This window comes from Dendrobates tinctorius, unplaced genomic scaffold, assembly GCF_039654945.1.
Source record: "Dendrobates tinctorius isolate UK_male_01 unplaced genomic scaffold, ASM3965494v1 ptg000314l, whole genome shotgun sequence".
NCBI lineage: Eukaryota > Metazoa > Chordata > Amphibia > Anura > Dendrobatidae > Dendrobates > Dendrobates tinctorius.
This window is the reverse complement of record NW_027361981.1, coordinates 1,383,820-1,409,304: the sequence shown is the minus strand read 5'-3', so window position 1 is coordinate 1,409,304 and position 25,485 is coordinate 1,383,820. Positions and strand designations below refer to the sequence as shown.

At 43.2% G+C, this 25,485-nt stretch overlaps 1 protein-coding gene across 4 annotated transcripts in view; it reads right to left on the bottom strand.

Annotated features, from left to right (window-relative positions):
- The window catches only part of RHOH (ras homolog family member H), a 207,849-nt gene that overhangs the window by 145,187 nt on the left and 37,177 nt on the right, over positions 1-25,485 (bottom strand). For all 4 annotated transcript variants that reach the window (XM_073561108.1, XM_073561107.1, XM_073561109.1 and 1 more), the window contains 2 exons: positions 7,200-7,276; positions 5,576-5,725 (listed from right to left, as the gene is read on the bottom strand). In XM_073561108.1, the coding sequence (XP_073417209.1) occupies positions 5,576-5,725; positions 7,200-7,276 (227 nt within the window). The remainder of the gene's footprint in view (positions 1-5,575; positions 5,726-7,199; positions 7,277-25,485) is intronic.

Below are 25,485 nucleotides of genomic sequence, written 5' to 3'. Positions count from 1 at the left end.
TAAATTATTAGCAAAGGTACTGGCCACTCGTCTTTCGAAGGTAGTGGAATCTTTAGTACACCCGGATCAGACGGGATTTATGCCTCGTAAAAGTCAACGGCCCTAAATATTAGAAGATTGTATCTTAACATGCAAGTGTCTCTTGATGCTGCCAAGGCATTTGACAGCGTGGAGTGGAAATACCTTTTTGCCACGCTTCAATGCATGGGTTTCAGTCAAGGCTTCATTGGTTGGATTAAGCTTCTGTACTCTGCACCACTGGCAAGAGTGCGGGTGAACGGAGTGCTGTCTGGGCCCTTCCCTCTTCACAGGGGTACGAGGCAGGGCTGTCCTCTATATCCGCTGCACTTTGCCCTGGCGGTGGAGCCCTTGGCTTCGAGGATAAGACTAAACCCGGAAACTGAAGGATATAGGTATGGGTCATTGGAGGAGAAAGTGGCTCTTTATGCAGATGATATTCCTTTGTTCTTAGCAGACCCTGACAGATCACTGGATAGTGCAATGTCACTTCTTACCTCATTTGGAGCTGTCTCGGGACTAGTTATAAACTGGGAAAAGTCTGCTATTCTCCCATTAGACCCAACTGTGATCAGAGTTCCTCAAGTGCCCGTAGTGTCGTGCCTTAAATACCTGGGTATTAATGTATCTAATAACATACCAGACTATGAGCGAATGGGGAACTCCTTTCAAAGGTGCTATTAGGTCACCCGATAACGGCGCTAATGAAAAAGGAACATCAAGTAGGTGGGATTTCGGCAGACCAATGGGAATCAATAATGCATCTGTCCCAACTATGCATCCTCTACAGAGTTTATAGAACTCCAAAGTGGTTGTTTGATTTGGGTTTGAGACTGGATTCAAAATGTCCCAAATGTGCGCTTGACAATGCAGATATTCTACATATGCTCTGGACGTGTCCGTGCATACAGATATTTTGGATTATGGTTCTTAACTTAATATATGTAGCCACTGAGCAGGACATTCCCAGAGATCCCACTGTCTGTGTACTGGGATATGTGGAGGAGGTGAGGGTGACGATCCTCTACAAACATCAGTTGCTAGAATGCTCTTTATTGCTAGGAAACTAATAGCGTATCACTGGATTTCAGATAAAGTCCCCACGCGGAAAGAATATGTAAATAAGCTTAACCTCACATTGTGCAGAGAGAAGGCCATTTATCTTAAACGAGGAAGGCCGGCGATGTTTGAAAAAAATCTGCTTCTAAATATAAAGTACAATGTGTCACGAAAAAATCTGATGTAATCTGTTAGTGGTGAATTTAGGTCAATAAAATTAGCATTCATTTATGACATTTGGTGAAAACTTTTCAAAACTCCAAACTTTGAATTTGCATGATCTTACAGTAGAAATACATCTACTTTACAACAGCACCATTTTTCCAACAATCTTTTATTTTGTTTAGATGTTAGAAGGGCAAAAAGTTCAGCAGCAAATTTACACATTTTTGTTACATATAAGCTCAAGGTCAGCGGCTGCTGTAGCTCCTATATCACTGACTTGAGTTATGATGCCATCAAAAGGCTTGAGATGTGGTAGTAACACTCACTCCTGTGATAAAACAGGCATGGAAATATGCTACTTCAAAAAGCAGTATGTGTGTGCCTCTGCTGTCTTATCTGTATACTCCCTTACCATTAGTGACTTATGCTTCCTCCCCTGGCCAGGAGCTGCGGTATGAGATGATCGGGAACTTTAGCAGTTCACAGTACATAGTAGGGGCACAATTGTAAGATTATCTGAGCACAGGAACATTTTTTAAACACATCCAATTCTAGAACTTTTTGTTCCAAGATATATCATTTATAATGTAATTTGTTTGTAGGACAACCCCCTTAACTCGAGGTTTCTGTCTAGACAAACGCAAATTAGACAAAACCTCAGGCAGAAGCACTCACTATAATGAGTCAAATTGAGTAACCTTGGACTCTGTCCGGCCTCGGTTTCATTGGAGTACAATCTTTCTAGAGATGCACAAAAACAAGTCCAATCACACTTTTCATGCTAAATAGATGCCTAAAAATAAAGAGAACACAAGAAGAGAATCCAGAATGGACATAACCTGCCTCATTGCAGTGAATGGTTCTTTCAGGGGTTTCATAGGAATTACATTTCTTTGGGGATTTAGATGAAAATCTTGACGTTGGTGCTAGCGAGGATAAATGTAAACCGAGCCTTATGCTGAGTTTCGGGAGGAAAAATATACAAATAAACCGAAATTTGAGAACTGCTTTTATTTTTATTCTTTATGCTGCTGATCATTCAGTATAATAAGACAGAGTTTCTTCTACAGTCAGTATGATTACGTTGGTACCAAACCAAATTTATATAAAACATTTTTTTTTGCTACATTTTATTCACCATATTCTAATAACTATAACTTTCTATTTTTCCCCAGACAAAAGTGTATGAAGGCTTGCTTTTTTTTTTACAGAACAAGGACGTTTTTCAGTGAGACCATTTTATTTACATACGGTTTTTTGATGTTTTTATTCCATGTTTTTTTGCATGATGAAACAGATTAATTTTTTAATGCTTACTATTTGAATGGTGTCCACTATACGGGGTGAATAAGGTGAGTTTTATAGTTTGGGTCATTCTGAATGTGGCAATGCCAGTTATATATACTTTGTTTTTGTTTTTAGATAAAACCTATTAGTTGCAAAATATTTTTATAAGTGATTTTTTTTTTTTTTTTTTTTACTTAGCCCTATGAAGGAAGCTGAATATTTTACAAGTCGATTACTGGTCTCATACAGTGCAGTATTCATATACTGCAGTGATGAGAGCTGTCAGTTTTATGCTGACATTTGGCCTGTTATAACCTGCTTTTAGCAGGTCCTAACGAGCCACTGGGCCGCTGTAGCTAGCAGACCATAAGGCCATTACTTGGCCTTGGGCATGCCATGATTAACTATCACAGGGTACCAATGGTGTTAACCATCTAAATGCTGCTATCGCTGCGGACAGCAGCATCTAGGAGGTTAAAAGACCATGATCAGAGAAAAACATTGATCGTGACAGAGGCTACACCCTGATGCACTACCTGACAGCTGGTTTTGATATGTTCTGTGACATCACTGAAAAACTAAAAGAAAGACAGGTTAAACCAGCCTGCTCCACTGTGATTTGTCTGTGTATACTAGGGTGACCGCAAAAAATCGATGTCGGAATTTTGTCCGTCTGGACCCCACAAAACGATTCCCCTTTCCAGATATTGAGATAGCCAAAATTTGAGCTCGATCAAATGACGTTAACCCGTGCCGCTCGTCGCTCAAAGTTTGAAAAAATCCAAATTGAGGTATTTTAAGATTTAGGTATTTTGCATAGTCTGTTAGACTATAAAGAATGTGACAACAACATTGCAGAAATAGCCCTGACCAAATTTTCGAACCATTTGTATTTCAATGCAGAGTTGGTGGGATTATCGTTTTTTGATCCCACCATTACAGACAATGAAAAGATGTTAATGGCTAATAAATTGCTCAGTAGCACCGATGAACCATCAGAGCACGCTAGGGTTGTAAATCCAAAAGTTAGGAAAGAAAAATTAAAAGAGGTAGGAAGTAACCGACTTTAACGACCTTCTGACAAAAGATGAAGAAAAAAAGCAATATGTCCTGCAAGTTGTAAGCAAATGCCGAGCATTATATTCTGACGTTTCAAAAACTACTTTAACAAAAGCTCTAGAATAGATTAGATAACTATGTAAAATTATCAACTCATGTAGGTTAGCGTGCTCTGATGGTTCATCTGTGCTACTGAGCAATTTATTAGCCATTAACAACTTTTCATTGTCTGTAATGGTGGGATCAAAAAACGATAATCCCACCAACTCTGCATTCAAATACCACAAATGGTTCGAAAATTTGGTCAGGGCTATTTCTGCAATGTTGTTGTCACATTCTTTATAGTCTAACAGACTATGCAAAATACCTAAATCTTAAAATACCTCAATTTGGATTTTTTCAAACTTAGAGCGACGAGCGGCACGGGTTAACGTCGTTTGATCGAGCTCAAATTTTGGATCTCTCAATATCTGGAAAGGGGAATCGTTTTGTGGGGTCCAGACGAACAAGATTCTGACATTTTTTCCCCCCATATGAGATCCGGTCACCCTAGTGTATACAGACAAATCAATCACAGCGATTGCCGGGTGGGGCCAAAACTGATTGTCCCAGGAAGGCTTTGGGACCCTTTTTGCTAAAAGAGATTGTTGAAAATTAGAGCAATTTATCTCACCAATAAAAGAGTGGTCCGATACATAAAACGTCTTTTACAGCTATTTTTCCACCCGAAGCATTTTTGTAATTTGCTTCATTACAAAATACCCTTAAGTTTTCCCTATCTAGTTAATCCCTAAATGTGATTTTTTATTTTTTTTTTAACTTCACTTCAAGTGACATTTCTTTTGAGGAAAGTCTCAAATGGGAAATCACAGGAGGCTGGAGCTGCACTCACTTCCCTGCGGTGTGTATCATCCAGCTAGGAAGAGGACGTCAGAGCGCGGTGCTGCAGTCACTTACGACAGATTCTTTCATTGCCACGATCTGAAGACGTCCTGTTCCTAGAGAGGTGATAGACACTGCAGGGAAGTGAGTGCAACCCCAGGCTCCCGTGATATCCCGTTTGAGACTCCCTCAAACAAAACGTCACAAAAAGTGGAGTAAAAAAACACAATTAGGGATTAGCTAGATAGGAAGAAGTATAAGGTATTTAGTAATAATGCAAATGTCAAAAGTGCTTAGGGTGTAAAAATAAATTTTTATAAAAGGACATTTTCGGCATCAGACCACTTTTTTTTTTTTTTTTTTACCTGAAGTTATATCTGTATTTTCAGGTGAAAAATTCAGACTAAGCTATTGTGTGTGAATGTAAATGACTAAAAACACTTTCTTGCCATTAATAGACTATTGCGCACTATTCATCAGGCGGCTCCCTGTCTAATTTTTAGTTGTCTCCGAGTTAGTAGTTGCAGATTAATTGCTAGAAAGTCTCCTATACATAGTACACAGAAAGATGAGGGATTCCTACTCTCCTGTCTCTATTTAGCACATCTTCAAAAGCAGAAGGAGGACAACATACAGCAGTACTGAGCAATGTAGCTGTGAATCCAACACTGGGGTGAGAAAACTTACAAAAAAGCATCATCATAGGTGCCTCTCAGAATAACTCTGTTAATCCTTTATAATCCCCCTCCCCTGTTCATAGACTACAATATGCAACTGTAATCTGATCCCCTTCAGCGAGTGAGTTGGCAGTCTGTCTTGTCTTGAGCAAGATGGATTTTAACAATTTTTCTGGGTAAATGATCAAATCAGGAGGCAAGGGGAGGGAGAAAGAAAAAAATTTTTTCTGAAAAGATATCTTCGAACGTTTCTTATATTTGTTAATATTGTTTTATATATCATTTGTTGACCACGAATATCCAGACAAGATTGATAAATGGAAGGAAACATGGATGTATATTCTCCTGCCATAAAGCTAGTCTTAGTCAAAGATGGCTGTGGAAAAATGCCGTTTTGCATTTAGTAATACCAAAACTTGAGAACTTACCCATTTCTTTTGTTTATTTTTTCTTGAGAATTATCAGCATTTTTCAATGCCTTTGAATGCGAGAGGTTTAATAAAGAATTCACAGTCACACGTTCAAAGTGTTCTAACATTTTTATAATTTTCTCTTTTTTCACGCCATGATGGTTACGCCTGGAGATAAAATCAACACACGAACGTTAGCAAATATGACACTATAATAATGTAAGTAATTTTAGGTTACATCATTCCTATAGTGAAATTTTACTGACCTGGCATGCAGCAATTCACAATTATTGCTGCTGTCCTAATCTACTATTCCACATCTGTACTGTAATGGCCCCATACACATTTGATAAAAGATGGCCAAACCAGACGATTTTAGTGGGACGAGATGACTATCTGACTCTCCCATGACAGATCAGATGAAATAAGAATTGGAAATTATAAATGCAAATACCCAACGCTTTTGCATTCACAAACACTTGCAGGTGTCGGACAGCCTCTGAAAGAGGTTGCCTGGTTTTAAGCTATAAGTCTGCAAACTTGTTAATCCTCACATTGTGCACATTGCACGCTATGAAGATTCTCTGGTGCTCGGAGAGGGCGGTCATGTGATCGCAAGTATTTGATATGCATACTTGTGGCCATATTCCAACTAGACTGCGTCCAGCCTCGCTCAATACACTTGCGTTGAGCAAGGACGTTTAGTTGTTATGTGACCGTAAATACATGCAGCACCAAAGAATCCTCACAGTGCACATTGTGCACGATGCGAGGATTCACAAGTCTGCCCGCCACAAAGTGACTTCAGACTTGTAGCTTAAGATAGGATAACACCTTTTAAGGGCATTTATACAGCAAGACAACTGTGATATCAGCGTTGGTGAAAACTCGATTCTCTTGCCATGCAAACAGGCAGCCGCTCACCCGATGAACGAGCAAAACCCTCGTTATTTGGGCGAAATGATCTTTTGCATAACGCAAAAAAATCATTACACTTTGAGGTGCATTGTCTTGTGTAAACAGGACTCGTATTGCCAAGAACCATGGCAGCCTATGCGCACCGAGTGATCTAGTACAGTGTTTACGCTGGCCTGTGTATGTAAAGAGGCATGACTGCCGATCAGTGAAAGTTTACCAATCAGCGGTCATATTGTGCTGCCGGTCGGGCCATGTAAATGGACCTTTACTTCCCTCTACCTATTAAAATACAAACATTTGACTGAGTCTTCATGTGTTTGTGAGAATTTGAACACATGTACCGTCAGCAACTGTTTAACCAACATCCATCTCATGTCTATGGGCACGCTATATTGATGGGATAAGCTGCAACAGGTGCATATTTTAGAGTTGTCATACGGCTGTAAAATATGTATACCCATTATAAAACAAAAATATTTTCAGGAGAACATCATGAGGTCTGGATCTTGCAGCAGTTGCGGACATGAAGATATAAAATACCACAGCCGTCTACCCTGGGCACATTGGGTATAATTCACATTTTACACTGCAATTCTGCTGCTTCCCAGAAGAATGGCAGCTGGGAAGCTGAGCAGAAACAAAGTAGTATTACAGTAAGGAAGCCAAGATCCAGCTGCAAAAAAACACTTATTACTACTGTACTTACTAATGCTTGGTATATTACCTTTCAAGCTCTTTCGGTTTACACCTCCACCAAGTGTCAGGTTCCCGAAATGTTACTTTGTATTTGTGCTTCAAAGCCTAGTAATAAACACATATGAAGGTCATAAGCAGCACTATTTTACTTTTCGTTACCAAAAAAAAAAAAAAAAAATTAGAACCCTATTTTATTCACCACAGAAAATAGGACACAGATCAGAAGGTGAAAGTTACGGTAGACATTTTTTTAAAAAAAAATGAACTCATTTAAGTTTGCTTGAATCAGTGTGAATGTGATCGCAGGACTTTAGCTAGCGCATTCCCTGACACATAGGACATGTATCATTCTTGTTTGAGAAGATATTCTTACTTTAGATATCACTCTTTTTCTCAAGAATTTATTTAAAGAAGTTCTCCCATATTTTTTATAACTATATCTGTGTTAATGTGCATGTAATGTAGTGTGAGTGTATTAATACACTCACCTACCGCCACTTTCTCCGGCATCTAGTGCCGCTCTGTTCCGAGTGACGCAGACTCTAGGGGTCAACTCTGCATGACTAGGAAGTGTCTGGATGCACCTTGTTTCGGTAGAAATCATCACACCGAGCTGCCGTAGTCCTGGTCGCATCAGCAGTGCTTAAAAGGAAGACGTTTTCTCCAGCGATGACAGGTAAAGTAATAAAATTTCAAACTTATTAGTCCATGTTAACAACTAACAATAGTAGAAAACCACCAAGTGTTCACCGACTAAACCAACACATTTCGGCTAATAAGCCTTCGTCTATTATAGATGGTTGTTGTAATGCCTATATACTAATCCATCTCCTCCCACTTATCACCAGTGTGAATAATAAATTCAAATAAAAAGCAATGATTAACCCTATATTTTGCGGTAGGAAAAAATATATACAGAGGAAAAATGTATTAAAAACTTTGAATACATGAGGATCATGCAAAAAAACTGGCTAATTATATTGCAGAATCAGATCTGGTCTTACATTCATTCCCTAGGGGACTCTTGTTTGGAGCTTAAAAATCCAGTATGATTTCAATTTTTCTTTAGCAAGAGATAGATTAGTATATAAGTATTACAAAAATCTTCTAAAATAGACCATGACTAAGGCTTGTTAGCCGAAACGCGTTGGTTTAGTCAATGGACATTTGGTGGTTTGCTAGTAAAGTTGATTTTTACCATGGACTAATAAACTAGAAATTGTATTACCTTACCTGTAATCGCTGGAGAAAACTTCTTCCTTTTCTGCAATGTAAGTGTATATAGTGTCAGAACGAGGCTCAATAGGCTTACACTGTGAAAGAGACTTCCAGCTCATACATAGAGCGACCAGAAGAGTGTGAAGAGCGGTGACATCATTGAGAAGAGGAGCAGAATGGAGCTGGACTCTAGAAATGGGTCACTGACAATACATCTAAGGCCTGTTTCACACTTCAGTTGTTTGACGTCAGTTGAAATCCAACAAGGAGTAAAAAAAACAGATCTGTTTCCGTTTCACAACAAATGGATGCACCGGATCCATTTTTTGACGGATCCGTTCAGCCACCAATGTCTGCAATTTAAAGGAGAGCGATCGAGGAGGGAGGGAAGGAGAGCGATCGAGGAGGGAGGGAAGGAGAGCGATCGAGGAGGGAGGGAAGGAGAGCGATCGAGGAGGGAGGGAAGGAGAGCGATCGAGGAGGGAGGGAAGGAGAGCGATCGAGGAGGGAGGGAAGGAGAGCGATCGAGGAGGGAGGGAAGGAGAGCGATCGAGGAGGGAGGGAAGGAGAGCGATCGAGGAGGGAGGGAAGGAGAGCGATCGAGGAGGGAGGGAAGGAGAGCGATCGAGGAGGGAGGGAAGGAGAGCGATCGAGGAGGGAGGGAAGGAGAGCGATCGAGGAGGGAGGGAAGGAGAGCGATCGAGGAGGGAGGGAAGGAGAGCGATCGAGGAGGGAGGGAAGGAGAGCGATCGAGGAGGGAAGGAAGGAGAGCGATCGAGGAGGGAGGGAAGGAGAGCGATCGAGGAGGGAGGGAAGGAGAGCGATCGAGGAGGGAGGGAAGGAGAGCGATCGAGGAGGGAGGGAAGGAGAGCGATCGAGGAGGGAGGGAAGGAGAGCGATCGAGGAGGGAGGGAAGGAGAGCGATCGAGGAGGGAGGGAAGGAGAGCGATCGAGGAGGGAGGGAAGGAGAGCGATCGAGGAGGGAGGGAAGGAGAGCGATCGAGGAGGGAGGGAAGGAGAGCGATCGAGGAGGGAGGGAAGAAGAGCGATCGAGGAGGGAGGGAAGGAGAGCGATCGAGGAGGGAGGGAAGGAGAGCGATCGAGGAGGGAGGGAAGGAGAGCGATCGAGGAGGGAGGGAAGGAGAGCGATCGAGGAGGGAGGGAAGGAGAGCGATCGAGGAGGGAGGGAAGGAGAGCGATCGAGGAGGGAGGGAAGGAGAGCGATCGAGGAGGGAGGGAAGGAGAGCGATCGAGGAGGGAGGGAAGGAGAGCGATCGAGGAGGGAAGGAGAGCGATCGAGGAGGGAAGGAGAGCGATCGAGGAGGGAAGGAGAGCGATCGAGGAGGGAAGGAGAGCGATCGAGGAGGGAAGGAGAGCGATCGAGGAGGGAAGGAGAGCGATCGAGGAGGGAAGGAGAGCGATCGAGGAGGGAAGGAGAGCGATCGAGGAGGGAAGGAGAGCGAGAGAGGGAGAGAGAGCGAGAGAGGGAGAGGGAGGGAGGGAGAGAGAGAGAGAAAGAAAAGGAGAGAGAGAGGAGAGAGACAAAGAGACAAAGAGAGAAAGAGAGATTGCTGCCAGAACGGGTTTTGGAGTTAAATTTCAAGCAAGGAAATTCTTCCGGACATGCTCAGTATAAAAAGGCGGATTCCGTCAATTAGCGGTTAGCAACGGATCCGTCGCCCATAGGCGTCCATTATAACGCATGGTGGACAGCGACGGATCCGATGCTATCTGCTGTTTTAACGCAGACAAAAAACCTTTCATTGTCCGTCCACTCCAGATAGCGGACGCCAAAACTATGATGGATCCGTCAAAAAACGGATGCAACGGATGACCATCTGTCAAAATCCGCCGCTAATGCAAGTCTATGGGGAAAAAGGCGGATCTGCCAAAAGAAGGGGCGGATCCGTTTTTTTCAAAAACGGCGGATTTTGATTGACGTCAAACAACTGAAGTGTGAAACAGGCCTAAGGCCTCATTCAGCAGTCTGCTTTTCACATGCATGTTCTACCACTGTTTTTCGCACATAGAACACGTAACCCTTATAGTCTATTGGGCTGATCACATACCATGTTTCTCAGAAAATAAGAGAGTTTCTTACATAATAATTTACTCTGAAAGATGGGTTTCAGGGAATGTCTTGTTTTTTTCCCCTCTATCATCAACAATCAACATTTATTTTTGAACAAAATAAATCAACATTTATTCAAATATAATCGTGTGATCACATTCTGGAACATCGCCATAACTCTCCAAACCCTGAATTCCATCATGAATCTCTTGAGAACCTATATCCTATTTCCATGTACAATGTCTACTTTACCCATGCTAATGAATACCGATGGGGTTAGAACAATCACCAACACATCATTCTGTCCCCATACATTATGTTATAGGCAGCACTTCTCCCGTTTACACCGTGCAATCTGCTAACGAGAAGAATGGCCCAGATTCATTTAAATTGCCCCTGTGCATGCCGATCTCAATGAACGGGGGTCGCTGAACTAAGCTGCACCCTATTCATTAAAAGGCGCATGCCACTTAAAAAGATAGGAATCTTACAAGTGCTGAGTACCTTTGGCAGGAATGTAAGTACATATACTATATAATAATATATATATATATATATATATATATATATATATATATATATATATATATATTATATATATATATATACACACACATATATATACATACACACACACACATATATACACACACATACATACACACACGCATGTATGTGCACATGTCACCAAAGGACCTTAAATAATCTTAAACTCAGAAATGAAATGCTGGGAGCCCCCAAGAGAGTGAGGGCTCTGAGAAATTGCCCAGTTTCCACTATATGTCCCTTAACGCTGGCCCTGCATGCCAGCCTGTCTCCTGATCAGTATAGCTAGATTCCTGTAGTTAACGGTCACATGTCTGTGAATTCACCAAATGTCCTTAAGCAGTCTTAACCTTGGAATAGAAAGGCTGGGGGGGCCCTGAGCAACTGCCCAGTCTGACTTACCCTAACGATGGCCCTGACTGTAACTAGGGCTTAGTTTTGGAGTAGGGCTTATATTTCAAGCATACTCCTAAAATCATGCTAGGGCTTATTTTTGGGGAAACTTTTTTTTGCAAACCATACATCCGCAAAAACACTCATGGAGACAGGTATCATTTTGATCCGAGTCAAAGATCAACATTACACATCCGAGTCTTTGAACCCATGAAAATAAAAAAAAAAAAACAATAGCACATACTGTCAACTTTGTGTAATCCAAATGCCGTCAATGATTAACCCTACAATGTGTAGACGTTTTGCAATATAATTATTTAGAAGAGAAAGTCACTGATCAGTCAAAGATGGTAAAAACTGACCAGACACTGATCAAAATCGTATCCAAAACACTGATAAAAAACTGTCTATTTTTTGAGTACTGAAAAAAAAATCATGGCTATCTGAATGCCACCGAATAGTGAGAAAAAGTAGACGCAATACAAGAGAATCCAAAAATAGGGGGGAAAAAAGCCCAGTTTTCCTTTAAGTGGCATTCACACATGAAGTTCCCATTTCAGTTTTTTGAGTCAAAGTCCAGAGTCACCAGGAAAGTGTTATGGTAACATATGGCAGCTGCTGCTTCATTCATGCCTAAAAGAGTGACGAGGAGCCAAGTGGCACTGCAGATGCGATCTCACGTATTTGACCATCTGAAATATATTGTCGGCTGCTAAGACGTCTAGACCCTTCATGAACTAAATGTTTGACCCCAATAAAATAAGAAAAACCTATACTCAGCTTCCATGCTGGAGCCGCTCCAGCGGTAATAGCACTCATGGTCCAGAGCTCTGGTACGGTGGAATGACACGTGGTGCCCATCGCCCAATCAGTGCAGGTGTCACTGTCTCCGTCTTCGTGTGGATTGAACATGAAAAAGAAAGGGAGATCAGCCTTGGAATTGCGCCAGTACGGGAGGAGAGTATAGGCTTCATTTCTTTTTTTTTTTTTTTTAAATCTGGCCAAACATTTAGTTCAAGAAGGGGTTGTCCTAGTAGTGGACAACTCCTTTAAGACTGATCGCTTGTGCTAAAATAAAATAATGGCATCGCTAAGACAGCGAGATGATTCTGTCACACAAGGACACTTGACGAATTACTGCAAATGTATCGCATTCATGATGACATCTGGCAGTCCATCCGCTCTCCACTGAAATCAATATTTTCCTGGACAGTCCTGGCAGGTTAAGAGTACAAACGTGTATATATCTATCAGCAATTCACCGCTACAGAGAGCTGAGGGTGGGAAGAAGAAAACCTGCCAGTAAATGATAGGCCCACGTCTCATGTGAAACTGGAAATCTGAAATTCAAGGTCAACTGGGACTATATCAGCAAACACGTTCTGCTTCGTGGCTGCCACTTCAGCTTTCACATGCTCACATAATAAACATGAGAAGACTCAGCGTTGAACATAGCAGCAGAATTAATGTGAGAATGTCACGGCATACACTAATGCTCCTGTGTTAGTCCCTGCACTGCTGTATCACATGAAAACACAAAAATACCTAAAAACTGGGAGTGAGAAGGGCGACGTCAAACAATACATCTGTACACAAGCAGCAGTATTTGCACTTGTCTGTTACTTTCCAAGGTGCACACCCATCTCACAAGGAAACACCTGCTAAAAAAACCACAGCCTCATGTACCATGTGTCGATCGGTGGAATCTTTCATTCTTAGACTCACTCTATAATCATTGCAAGACAAAGGGTCTGAACTAGATTATGTACAGTATCCCTCTGCAGCGATGGGATGAAGTAAGGTGACCCAATAGGGCCCATGACGTATCATCCAACTGGTGGGAAGCGGTCTCTACCGTAATAAGAGTTTAGCTGCCCAAGCACATTACCAGCACTATACTGCCGGATGCACAGAATTTGTAACCTGCTTGCGTCTTTGCCCCCATAGGCTTTATTTATTGCAAGTTGTATACGACTAGTCGGCAATTTGGCTGGTTTCACTAAAATAGTTACACGACTGAGAATGGCTGTCATGCAAACAGAGCCACCAATTAGCGCTAATGTTACGCAAAATCTTCGATTAAAAAGGTAGAAGCAGAAAAACATAAAATGATTCTAAAAGGTTAAGAGCCCGTTTACAGGCCAATAACCAGGAATGCTCACAATTATCGACCTTTGACAAAGTGCAAAAACACTCGTTCATTAGTTGAAATGACTTACTACTTTTCCATTGCGCACAACTTTCGTTTTTCCTTTTCATCTTCTAAGAACCATAACTTTATTTTTCTGCCTTCATAGCCGTATCGGAGGAGTTGCAATTTTGAATGACAACAATTATTTTACCATACAATCTACCATAAAATGGGAATAAAATTCCAAGTGTCGAGAAACTGTGAAAAAACTGCATTTCCACCATCGTTTGTTTTAAAGACATCCACTTGTGCAGAAAACATGATCTGGCAATGTGATTCTTCAGGTCAGTATCTAGGCCAAAGAGGATAAATAGGTGACCTCCGTGATGCAGTCAAACAATCCTTTCTTTATTCATTACAAGTAGTACATGGATTAAGGGGAGCAGGTGCAGCGGAGGGCGATGGCCATTTTGAGTCCATCAGACGCTTCAACGGGTCCAGGTATGATACTTTTAGTAGTATCCATTTGAGGTTAATACGTTTCAAATACTTTTTATTTCATTTTTACAAACCTGTGCTTTGTATCCCCCCCACCTCATTGTAGATTGTAAGCTCCACGAGCAGGGTCGTCTTATTTCGCTTTAATTATTGTATTGTTAACGTTGTTACTTATGACTGTTGTGTTTGAAACTGTTCAACTGTAAAGCGCTGCGGAATATGTTGGCGCTATATAAATAAAGATTATTATTATTATTATTATTATTTTTCTGTAGATATTGTGGCATGTAAATGTTTTGGCACTTCTGGTCAAAATTACTGTTATTGTGAACAGTTAAGCAAATTGAAGATAAAAAGATCTCTAAAAGGCCTAAAGTTAAAAGATGACACCTTTCCTTTCTGTTTTAGGCGAAAAAATAGAATTACCGTATATACTCGAGTATAAGTCGACCCGAGTATAAGTCGACCCCGCTAATTTTGCCACAAAAAACTGGGAGAACTTATTGACTCGAGTATAAGTCTAGAGTGGGAAATTCTCCATAGATTATTCCCCCATATGGTGTCCTCAGAAGAAGCTCCATAGATTGTTCCCCCATATGCTGCCCCCATGCTGCTGCTGCATGTAAAAATAAAATAAATGACATACTCACCTCTCCTTCGCTGGGTGTCAGATTCTCACCTGTCCTGAGTCCATGGCTGCTCACCGCTATCTGCCACGTCATCAGTCAGTGACGTTCAGACTGCAGGGGGCGCGGCGCGCACTAATCACGTCACCGCACCCTCTGCTGTCTGAAGTCACTGACCGATGACAGACAGCAGCAAGCAGCCATGGACGCAGGACAGGTGAGTATCGCTATACTTACCCGTCCTGACGCTGTGTCTTGAGCCCCCAGCTTCTCCCCGTGCTCTTTCTTCCTGCCTTCAGCGGTCACGTGGTGCCGCTCATTAAAACTCATGAATATGCGCATATTCATGAGTTTTAATGAGCGGTACCACGTGACCGCTGAAGGCAGGAAGAGAGAGCGCGGAGAAGCTGGGGGCTCAAGACACAGCGTCAGGACGGGTAAGTATAGCGATACTCACCTGTCCTGCGTCCATGGCTGCTTGCTGCTGTCTGTGTCTGTCATCGGTCAGTGACTTCAGACAGCAGAGGGCGCGGTGACGTGATTAGTGCGCGCCGCGCCCCCTGAAGTCGAACGTCACTGACTGATGACGTGGCAGATAGCGGTGAGCAGCCATGGACGCAGGACAGGTGAGAATCTGACACCCAGCGACGGAGAGGTGAGTATGTCATTTTTTTATTTTTACATGCAGCAGCGGCGGCAGCACATGGGGGAATAATCTTAAGGAGCTTCTTATGGGGGCAGCATATGGGGGAATAATCTTAAGGAGATTCTTATGGAGGCAGCATATGGGGGAATAATCTATGGAGCTTCTAATGGGGGCAGTATATGGGGGAATAATCTATGGAGCTTCTTATGGGGGCAGTATATGGGGGAATAATCTAAGAAGCTGCTTATGGGGGCAGTATATGGGGGAACAATATGGAGCTTCTAATGGGGGCAGCATATGGGGGAATAATCTATGGAGCTTCTTCTGGGGACACCATATGGGGGAATAATCTATGGAGCATTTCCCACCCTAGACTTATACTCGAGTCAATAAGTTCTCCCAGTTTTTTGTGGCAAAATTAGGGGGGGTCGACTTATACTCGGATCGACTTATACTCGAGTATATACGGTAAGTATACAGATAAGTATAACGTTATACAGAAAAAATAGTAAATGGCAACAATGTTCTACCAGTAGGGAATCACATTATATCTCATGTAACATCATAATGACTGACAGATATCTCCCTACAAAATTATTATGCTCTTACTGCACAGGTTATAGTGTACTGAAGACAGGTAGAGCATGCCTAGTAACCACCTAAGATGTAAATCATCCTGTAATATAGCCCAAGTGATATGTCAATACAAATGAAGGTCATATAGTATTGGTATACTAGACATGTGGTCTCCACTGCACAACAAAAAAAGGTCAAGCACCAATGCACACATAAAGTGCAGATACAGTCAGACCAGTCTGGATTTTCTTGATATCATGATATCCAAGGGTGCGGATGGTTTCCTGAATACTAATGTATACCGCAAGGAGACAGCCGTAAATTCGATGTTGCATGCTAGATCGTCACACCCCAAGTCTCTTATCAACAGCATACCACTGGGTCAATTCCTAAGAGCTAGAAGAATTTGCTCTACAGAATCAGATTTTCGAGAACAAGCGGAAGACCTCTCTCAGAGGTTTAGGGCCAGAGGTTATTCAAACCGGAGTATCAGAAGGGGACTCTATAAGGCTAGTAAGGCGGATAGAGGGGACCTTCTGATCCCCAAAAAGAAACATTCGGCTGCGAACTGTCATCAAGTCAGATTTATTTCCACCTATAGTGATGGGTGGTCCAAGGTAAGAATGGCCTTGGATTAATTCTGGCCCATCCTCCTTACGGACAAATGTCTGGAGAAATATGTATCCAAATGGCCTTCAATCACCTATAGGAGGTCAGAGAATCTAAGGGTACTGTCACACTTGGCAATGTACCAGCGATATGACGCGGTCAGGATCGCTGGTACATCGCTAAGTGGTCGCTAGTGAGATGCCACACAGGCAGATCTCACCAGCGACATCGCAGGGGTCGGGGATCGCTACTTACCTGTCACAAGAGGCGATCCTGACGTCCTCCCGCCCGCGTCCACGCGTCACTCGTCTCCACAGCAGGAAGCCCAGCAGGAAGCTGACGACGAGAAACGGTCCTGGACGTTCTCGCGCGATCAGCGATAACCAGTGGGGGAGCGGTCGGAGGTATGTATCAGACATAGCGATATCACTAGCAATATCGCTATAACGTCACAAAAACCAGTGATGTTATAGCGATATTGCTTAGTGTGACAGGCCCTTAAGGGATCACCTTGTGAATAGCTATCATGGTGCTCCCAGACCTGATAGAGCCTTTGGCCTAAAGGTACTGTCACACTTAGCGATATCGCTATAACTTGTGACGTTATAGCGATATTGCTAGCGATATCGCTATGTTTGATACTTACCTACGACCCGCTCCCCCATTGGTTATCGCTGATCGCGCGAGAACGTCCTGGACCATTTCTCGTCGTTAGCTTCCTGCGGCGCTTCCTGTGGACAGACGAGCGTGGAGCCGGGCGGGAGGACGTCAGGATCGCCTAGTGTGACAGGTAAGTAGCGACCCCCGACCCCTTCGATGTCGCTGGTGAGATCTGCCTGTGTGGCAGCTCCCTAGCGAACACTTAGCGATGCAACAGCGATCCTGACCGTGTCATATCGCTGGTTGGGATCACTGGTGCATCGCTAAGTGTGACAGTACCTTTAAGGGTCTGAAGTGGGGTTTTTTCCCATGCAATAGTTGCATTGCGTGCCCAAATATGAGGAGAGCATTCACTTTCTCCTCGAGTGATGGTGAGAGGATATTTAATATCACGCAACATATAACATGCAGCACAGTAGGAGTCATATACTATGCTACGTGTCCCTGTAATAGGATCTATGTTGGGATGACCTCGAGACCCTTGAAAGTGTGTCAGGGTACACTACAGAGACATCAGGAATGCCTTTGGGACGGATGAGACCATTACCTTAAAACCTATACCTAGGCACTTTAAGAGTCATCATCAATGTAACCCAGACCTACTGAAGGTCATTGGCATTGATAGGATACATATGGATCAGAGAGGTGGGAATCTGAGGAAGAGACTGGCCCAGTTAGACGCCCGATGGATAGATAAAATAGGCTCAGTTCAACCAAAAGGGTTGAACGAGGTCTTAAGCTTTGCCCCTTTCTTGTAATGTGGTTTTATGTTGGGTTTTAAGAGTTTTAATATGAGAATTGTTTTGCAGATGTTCTTTCTAAGTGTGGTTCACCTTGCATGAGAGGACCCATGGGATTAGTATTGGCTCCCGGGAGGATACCTGAAAAAGACGGCCGGCCTCTGGGACGTGGTCAAGACCTGTGGAGAATTTTTGCCTTTGGATGTTGAGCGTTGTTACATTTATATATGAAGCTTTTTTCATTATTGGTTTGGGTCATACAATATCCTCTTTTTAAGAACAATGTACTGCGTATGCAGTCCGTATATCCTATTAGGTACATACATATATATATATATATATATATATATATATATATATATATATATATATATATATATATATATTAGTCCATTCAGTACCTCAGCTTTTTGATAGATCTTTACCATATGGGCATCTTTGGTACATATAATATTGTCCATGTAAGGGTTAAACAACAGGCCTATTGTGTTTGTATTAATGGGCACATGTGAAAATACAGATATGTACATCTGTATGTAATGTTGGTGTTTTTTTAATAATAAGCTTTGAATCTCTTTATATATATATTCTGTATACTATCTGTATAATTCTCTGTGCCCTGTACCACGCTTAGTGTGTTAATTACTTTGGTATTTATGTGGACCCATACATAGTTGGCATTTAGTCCTTAGTATTCCGTTACATAGTTTATGAAGACTTCTGTTCAGACTATGTTCCACATGGTGTAGGACATGTCCGTCTAACCAGCACATGCAGCTCCCCTGTTCTGACACGTCAAATGCGGGTGTGGCTGAGCGGCAGACGGCGGGCCCTTGCACTGTGGTTCGCTGTCAGGTGGTTACGTCACTCCGGGCGCTTCCAGGACCTCCCCTTTCCTGACGTGTCGTAAGGGGGAGCGATAGCGCGGTGAGTTGGCGTGCCGCAGGATAGCGACACGTGCTGAACAAGTACCATCGCTGGCTGACTGCCGCAGATGGTGGCGTTGGGCTCCTGTGACCTGGTTTACACTGCTGACAGGTAACCGCTGTCAATTAACCGCACTGATGAAGTCAGCTAACCCGCCTTCAGCAACATATTTGAGCACACATGTGAGGCTACTGATTGACAGCCTGGGGCTACATAAGGACGCCAATCTATGAGTACCACATACTTTACCCCCTTGGGTGAAGCTGTGGCGAAACGCGCGTCGGGGACAGGGCCTGACAAGCTTGTATACTTCTCTTATGCACTGGCACCTTTGCTGTTATAGATGTATGTCCAGGTCTCTACTTAGTGTATATACTAGGCCTATGGTGGTATATGTACACTAACCTATATGACCGTTTGACATTTGTGCAATAGGACTGCCAGTATACAGTCATGGCCAAAAGTATTGACACCCCTGCAATTCTGTCAGATAATACTCAGTTTCTTCCTGAAAATTATTGCAAACACAAATTCTTTGGTATTATTATCTTCATTTAATTTGTCTTAAATGAAAAAACACAAAAGAGAATGAAGCAAAAAGCAAAACATTGATCATTTCACACAAAACTCCAAAAATGGGCCGGACAAAAGTATTGGCACCCTCAGCCTAATACTTGGTTGCACAACCTTTAGCCAAAATAACTGCGACCAACCGCTTCCGGTAACCATCAATGAGTTTCTTACAATGCTCTGCTGGAATTTTAGACCATTCTTCTTTGGCAAACTACTCCAGGTCCCTGATATTTGAAGGGTGCCTTCTCCAAACTGCCATTTTTAGATCTCTCCACAGGTGTTCTATGGGATTCAGGTCTGGACTCACTGCTGGCCACCTTAGAAGCCTCCAGTGCTTTCTCTCAAACCATTTTCTAGTGCTTTTTGAAGTGTGTTTTGTGTTATTGTCCTGCTGGAAGACCCATGACCTCTGAGGTAGACCCAGCTTTCTCACACTGGGCCCTACATTATGCTGCAAAATTTGTTGGTAGTCTTCTGACTTCATAATGCCATGCACACGGTCAAGCAGTCCAGTGCCAGAGGCAGCAAAGCAACCCCAAAACATCAGGGAACCTCCGCCATGTTTGACTGTAGGGACCGTGTACTTTTCTTTGAATGCCTCTTTTTTTCCTGTAAACTCTATGTTGATGCTTTTGCCCTAAAAGCTCTACTTTTGTCTCATCTGACCAAGAGAACATTCTTCCAAAATGTTTTAGGCTTTTTCAGGTAAGTTTTGGCAAACTCCAGCCTGGCTTTTTTATGTCTCGGGGTAAGAAGTGGGGTCTTTCTGGGTCTACTACCATACAGTCCCTTTTCATTCAGACGCCGACGGATAGTACGGGTTGACACTGTTGTACCCTCGGACTGCAGGGCAGATTGAACTTGTTTGGATGTTAGTCGAGGTTCTTTATCAAACATCCACACAATCTTGCGTTGAAATCTCTTATGAATTTTTCTTTTCCGTCCACATCTAGGGAGGTTAGCCACAGTGCCATGGGCTTTACACTTCTTGATGACACTGCGCACGGTAGACACAGGAACATTCAGGTCTTTGGAGATGGACTTGTAGCCTTGAGATTGCTCATGCTTCCTCACAATTTGGTTTCTCAAGTCCTCAGACAGTTCTTTGGTCTTCTTTCTTTTCTCCATGCTCAATGTGGTACACACAAGGACACAGGACAGAGGTTGAGTCAACTTTAATCCATGTCAACTGGTTGCAAGTGTGATTTAGTTATTGCCAACACCTGTTAGGTGCCACAGGTAAGTTATAGGTGCTGTTAATTACACAAATTAGAGAAGCATCACATGATTTTTCGAACAGTGCCAATACTTTTGTCCACCCTCTTTTTTATGTTTGGTGTGGAATTATATCCAATTTGGCTTTAGGACAATTCTTTTTGTGTTTTTTCATTTAAGACAAATTAAATGAAGATAATAATACCAAAGAATTTGTGTTTGCAATCATTTTCAGGAAGAAACTGAGTATTATCTGACAGAATTGCAGGGGTGTCAATACTTTTGGCCATGACTGTACATATATAGGGTTACCTTGGGTGCGGACGTCTCATCTGTTAGTTCGCACCATATACTGTGCATTTTTGCGGTTATAGATGTGTGGTCAGGTTTCCGCTTAAAATATACACTGGGGTAACATGGCTCTATGTGTACACCTGCCTTTATGATCGCACTTGGCATATTTATTATAAATCAGCTAATATATATATCTATAGAGATACTCTGGGTGGACACTACTCATACGATAGTTTACTCTATGTAGACATTGTATGGCCTCATTATATGCACTTTATGTGTGCATTGGTGCTTGACCTTTTTTTGTTGCGCAGTGGAGACCACATGTCTAGTACACCAATACTATATGACCTTCATTTATATTGACATATCACTTGGGCTATATTACAGGATGATTTACATCTTAGGTGGTTACTAGGCATGCTCTACCTGTCTTCAGTACACTATAACCTGTGCAGTAAGAGCATAATAATTTTGTAGGGAGATATCTGTCATTATGATGTTACATGAGATATAATGTGATTCCCTACTGGTTGAACATTGTTGCCATTTACTATTTTACACTTATCTGTATACTTACCTTGTCTGGACTATTTGAACCGGAATCGCCTTTTATTGTGGTTTTTAATGTTTGGCCTGTGTGCCTTAATAAAATATTATATTTTATGGCATTACTTCTCTGTCTGTTATGATATTTGTGTTATTTTGAAGTGCCATTTTTGGTAGACCTCACTATTTAGGATATACAAATTACCAGTAAGACTAATTTTTTTTTTCTCTAGTCACCTTCCACGACAGCAGTATCAGAGAAATACCAACAATTAATTTCTTTAGGGAGGGATAACAGCCTGCAGAACTCATCTGCCAAACCATAAATACCTATTGAAATTCAGTCTGTAGTGCCTGGTGAATGTATGGTGGCTGCTCTGCATATCTGCTCAGAAGATACGTTCTCCTCCCTGCCATGATGTTGATACTGAAAGTAGAGTGGGCCTTCACTGATGCAGGAGGCTGAAGATCCGTGATGAATAAGCCAGACAGATAGGTTGCTTGATCCAGTTAGCAATTGAATTTTTAGCCACCATCTTGCCTTTATTTCGACCTGAGAACTGAATGAATAGGTTTTGGTCAATCTTCCAATTTTCCATTTGTTGGAGGTAAAAGAGAACCACCCTGAAAACAAGGGTGTGGAAGACTTCTTCCTTCACATTGGAGGGATTTGGGCAGAATAAGGGTAGCACAAAATCCTGGTCTCTATGGAAGTTCGAGACTACCTTAGGCATAAAGGAGGGATCTAACCGAAGGACAATGCTATCCGTAGTGACAGTTTGATATGGCTCCTGTATTGAAAGGACCTGTAACTCTCCTACCCGCCAAGCGGTAGTAATTGCCACTAGAAAAAATGGTTTTAAGGATCAGGTTTTTTAAACTCATGGATGGTAGGGGTTTAAATGGATCTTGAGTTAAAACTATTAAGGACCAGATTGAAATCCCAGGGGGGAACTTGACTATGAAGTCTAGGACTAATCCAAGCTGCAGAGGTCATGAAGCGTTTAACCCAGCAATGGCCAGCTAAGTCCTGATCAAAAAAGGAACTAAGAGCTGACACCTGTACTTTCAGTGTACTAGGTGTGAGCCCTAAATCAAACCTCCTCTGAAGAAAGTCTAACATGTGTGAAAAATCTTGATGAAAATATTTTCCAAACTTTGCCATAGATGGCGTTGGTCACTGGCTTCCTACTCTTCTGGAGAGTTTGTATTACTCCATCTGAGAGTCCTTTAGCCTTTAGAATCTTGGCCTCAGTAACCAGGCTGCAAGATTCAATCTGTGTAAATCTGAGTGTACCAGGGGACCCTGTTGAAGAAGGTCGACCTTCTGGGGCAGACGTAGTGGACCGTCCTGACCAATGTCCATCAACGTGCCGTACCAGCTTCTTCCTGGCCACATGGGCGCAATTCTGACTGAATCTTCAGGAGCGTCCTTGCTAGCATTGGAATCGGTAGGAAGGTGAATGCCAGGCTGAACTTCCAAGGATGGGAGGAGTCTATCCTCTGCGCTCCATCCGTGGGACTGAGGGAAAAGAACATCTTGGCCTTTGTGTTCTGACCACTGGCAAACAGGTCTACATCAGGATTCCCTCACCTTGATACCAAGGACAAGAAGACCTATTGGTTCAGTCACCATTCTCCCGGGTGGACGTCCTTCCTGCTGAGGAAATCCGCCTGGATATTGTCCGATCCCTTTAGATGTACTGCTGTGGAGGGACAAAAGATGTTTTTCTGCCCAGGAAAAAATCATTACAGCAGTTAATTTCAGGCTGGTGTATTTCGTGCCTCACTGGTGTCGGAGATAGGCCACTGTGGTCACATTGTCTTAATAGACACGCATGTGGTGACCTTGGATGAGGATTGATGCAGCTCTCAACGCTTTCTCTACTGCTTTCAGTTCCCTCAGGTTCGAGGTGCTGGAACTGATGTCTGGGGGCCACAACCCCTGGAAGGGCTGGGCCAAACACATAGTGACCCTGAAAGGGAATACCGCAGAGTTTAGTTTTGAAGGTAAAGTCCCCTTCCCAAGACTTCAGACAACGTGCTCTCCTGGATGAATTGGAGAGGACTGCTGACCATGCCGCTACTCGGACAGACTCAGCATAGGCATCAGCAAGGAAACCCATTGCCTTCTGGAGTAGGGAAAGAGAGTCAAGCATCTCCTCCCTAGAAGTCCCCTGAATAAGGTGATTTTCCAAAGTATGTAGCCAGCGGAATAGAGATCTGGCAACACGTTGAAGCCACATTTGCTTTCAGCAGATTGGTGGAAGTGTCCCAGAACTTTCTTAACAAGCTCTCGATTTTACGATCCATGGGATCTTTGAACTGGGAAGAATATTTGAAAAGAGCAGTCTTTTTGGTCACCCTCGACACCTGCACATCGATTTTGGGAATCTCCCATAATTAACAATCTCCTTCAAGGGGAAAGCGATTTTTCAACTCCGAAGGGATGCTAAGTCCTTTCTCAGGGAGTCCCCATTCATGAAGGATAAGGTTCTTAATATTCTCATGTATGGGAAACCCTTTCTCATCCTTAGATTTTAGCCCCCCAAACATTTCATCCTATACAGAGTGTCTTACTTCCTCTTCCTCCATCCCCATGGTGCATCTCACCATACTAATCAGCTCCTCCATATCTTCGGAGAAAAAATATTTTTTTATTATCGTACTTGGGGGTGAAAGTGGAACTCTCATTCTCCCAAATATCCTCTGAACCAGAGGTACGGATTTCGCCCGAGTCAGATTCCACGGGTACCATCTTCCTTCTCTTAATAGGAGGGGGTTGTGGTACCGGGGCTTGGGAAAGGGTAGCCATAGAGGATTGAAACCCCTGTTTTATGAGGGTTTTGATGCTGTCCAAGAGAGGGCTGTTCAGCACGCAACACGTCATCCGTGCAAAGCTTCTTCTTATATGCAGAGGGAAGCCTGGAAGCACATATACCACATTTGCGGCTGGGCACCTTATCCTTTTTAGGGGCAGGAACCTTGTCTCCCTAAAGAGAGAGAGAAAGGTATACTATGATTATACCCCGGACAGCAAGGGACCCACTACTTACAGTAGGAGGGTGAACGATGGGCTCTGCAGAAGCAGACAGTAAGGGTTTGTCACCGTCCATTGGTCAGTCTGTTGTCAGTCACAGAAGGACACAGACAAATGGGCCTTACCTGGAGGCAACCCCTGAGCAGGATTTAAAGAATCGAGGTCCCAGCGTAGTTCTGTGCTCCTCCTCCCCTGGGTCCATAGGGGGAAGCCCCGAAGTGGACGCCCCAATCATGCAGCTGCTTTGGCGAATGCGGACACCAGACGGCTCGCGCGTGCGTTCCAGCGTGGAACGCATAGGAAGCAAACCGGAAGTTCGACACCGACGTCAATTCCGATGCGCGCGCGACTCCGGAACCAGCCGAATGGGGAGAGGAGGACGCCGAGGAGCTGCAGGAGGACCCCGTCACCGCCCCGCTTTACCCCCTGAGGAGGGGCAGGTGGACGAGAAAGGGTCCTGAGTCGCATGAGGATCGTGGAGATGGGAGCAGCCACTGGAGGTGAGCGGAGCCCCTGACCCCGGCATGCACACGAAAAAGCGCTTCCAATCGCCGGCCCCAGCAGCACTAAGACCTCTTCATGTCCCATAGAGGACAGGAAAAACACTGGTGGTGGTAGGAAGGGGAGGGGTATTTAACCTCTGTTTCTTGTCCCCCATTAGGGTGGGGAGACATCCTTCGACACTGCTGTCATGGAAGGTGACTAGAGAAAATATATATATTTTCATCTTTTGCATTTTAAAAATTACAAAAAGGAAAATGGGCCAATGAAAAAGTTTGGGCACCCTGCATGGCAAGTACCGAGTAGCACCTCTTTTGCAAAGAATCACAGCTTGTAAATGCTTTTTGTAGCCAGACAAGAGTCTTTCAATTCTTGTTTGAGGGATTTTCAACCATTCTTCCTTGGAGAATTCTTGCAGTTCTGTGCGATTCCTGGTAGTCTTGCATGCTCTGCTATTTTGAGGTCTAGCCACAGATTTTCACTGATGTTCAGATCAGAGGA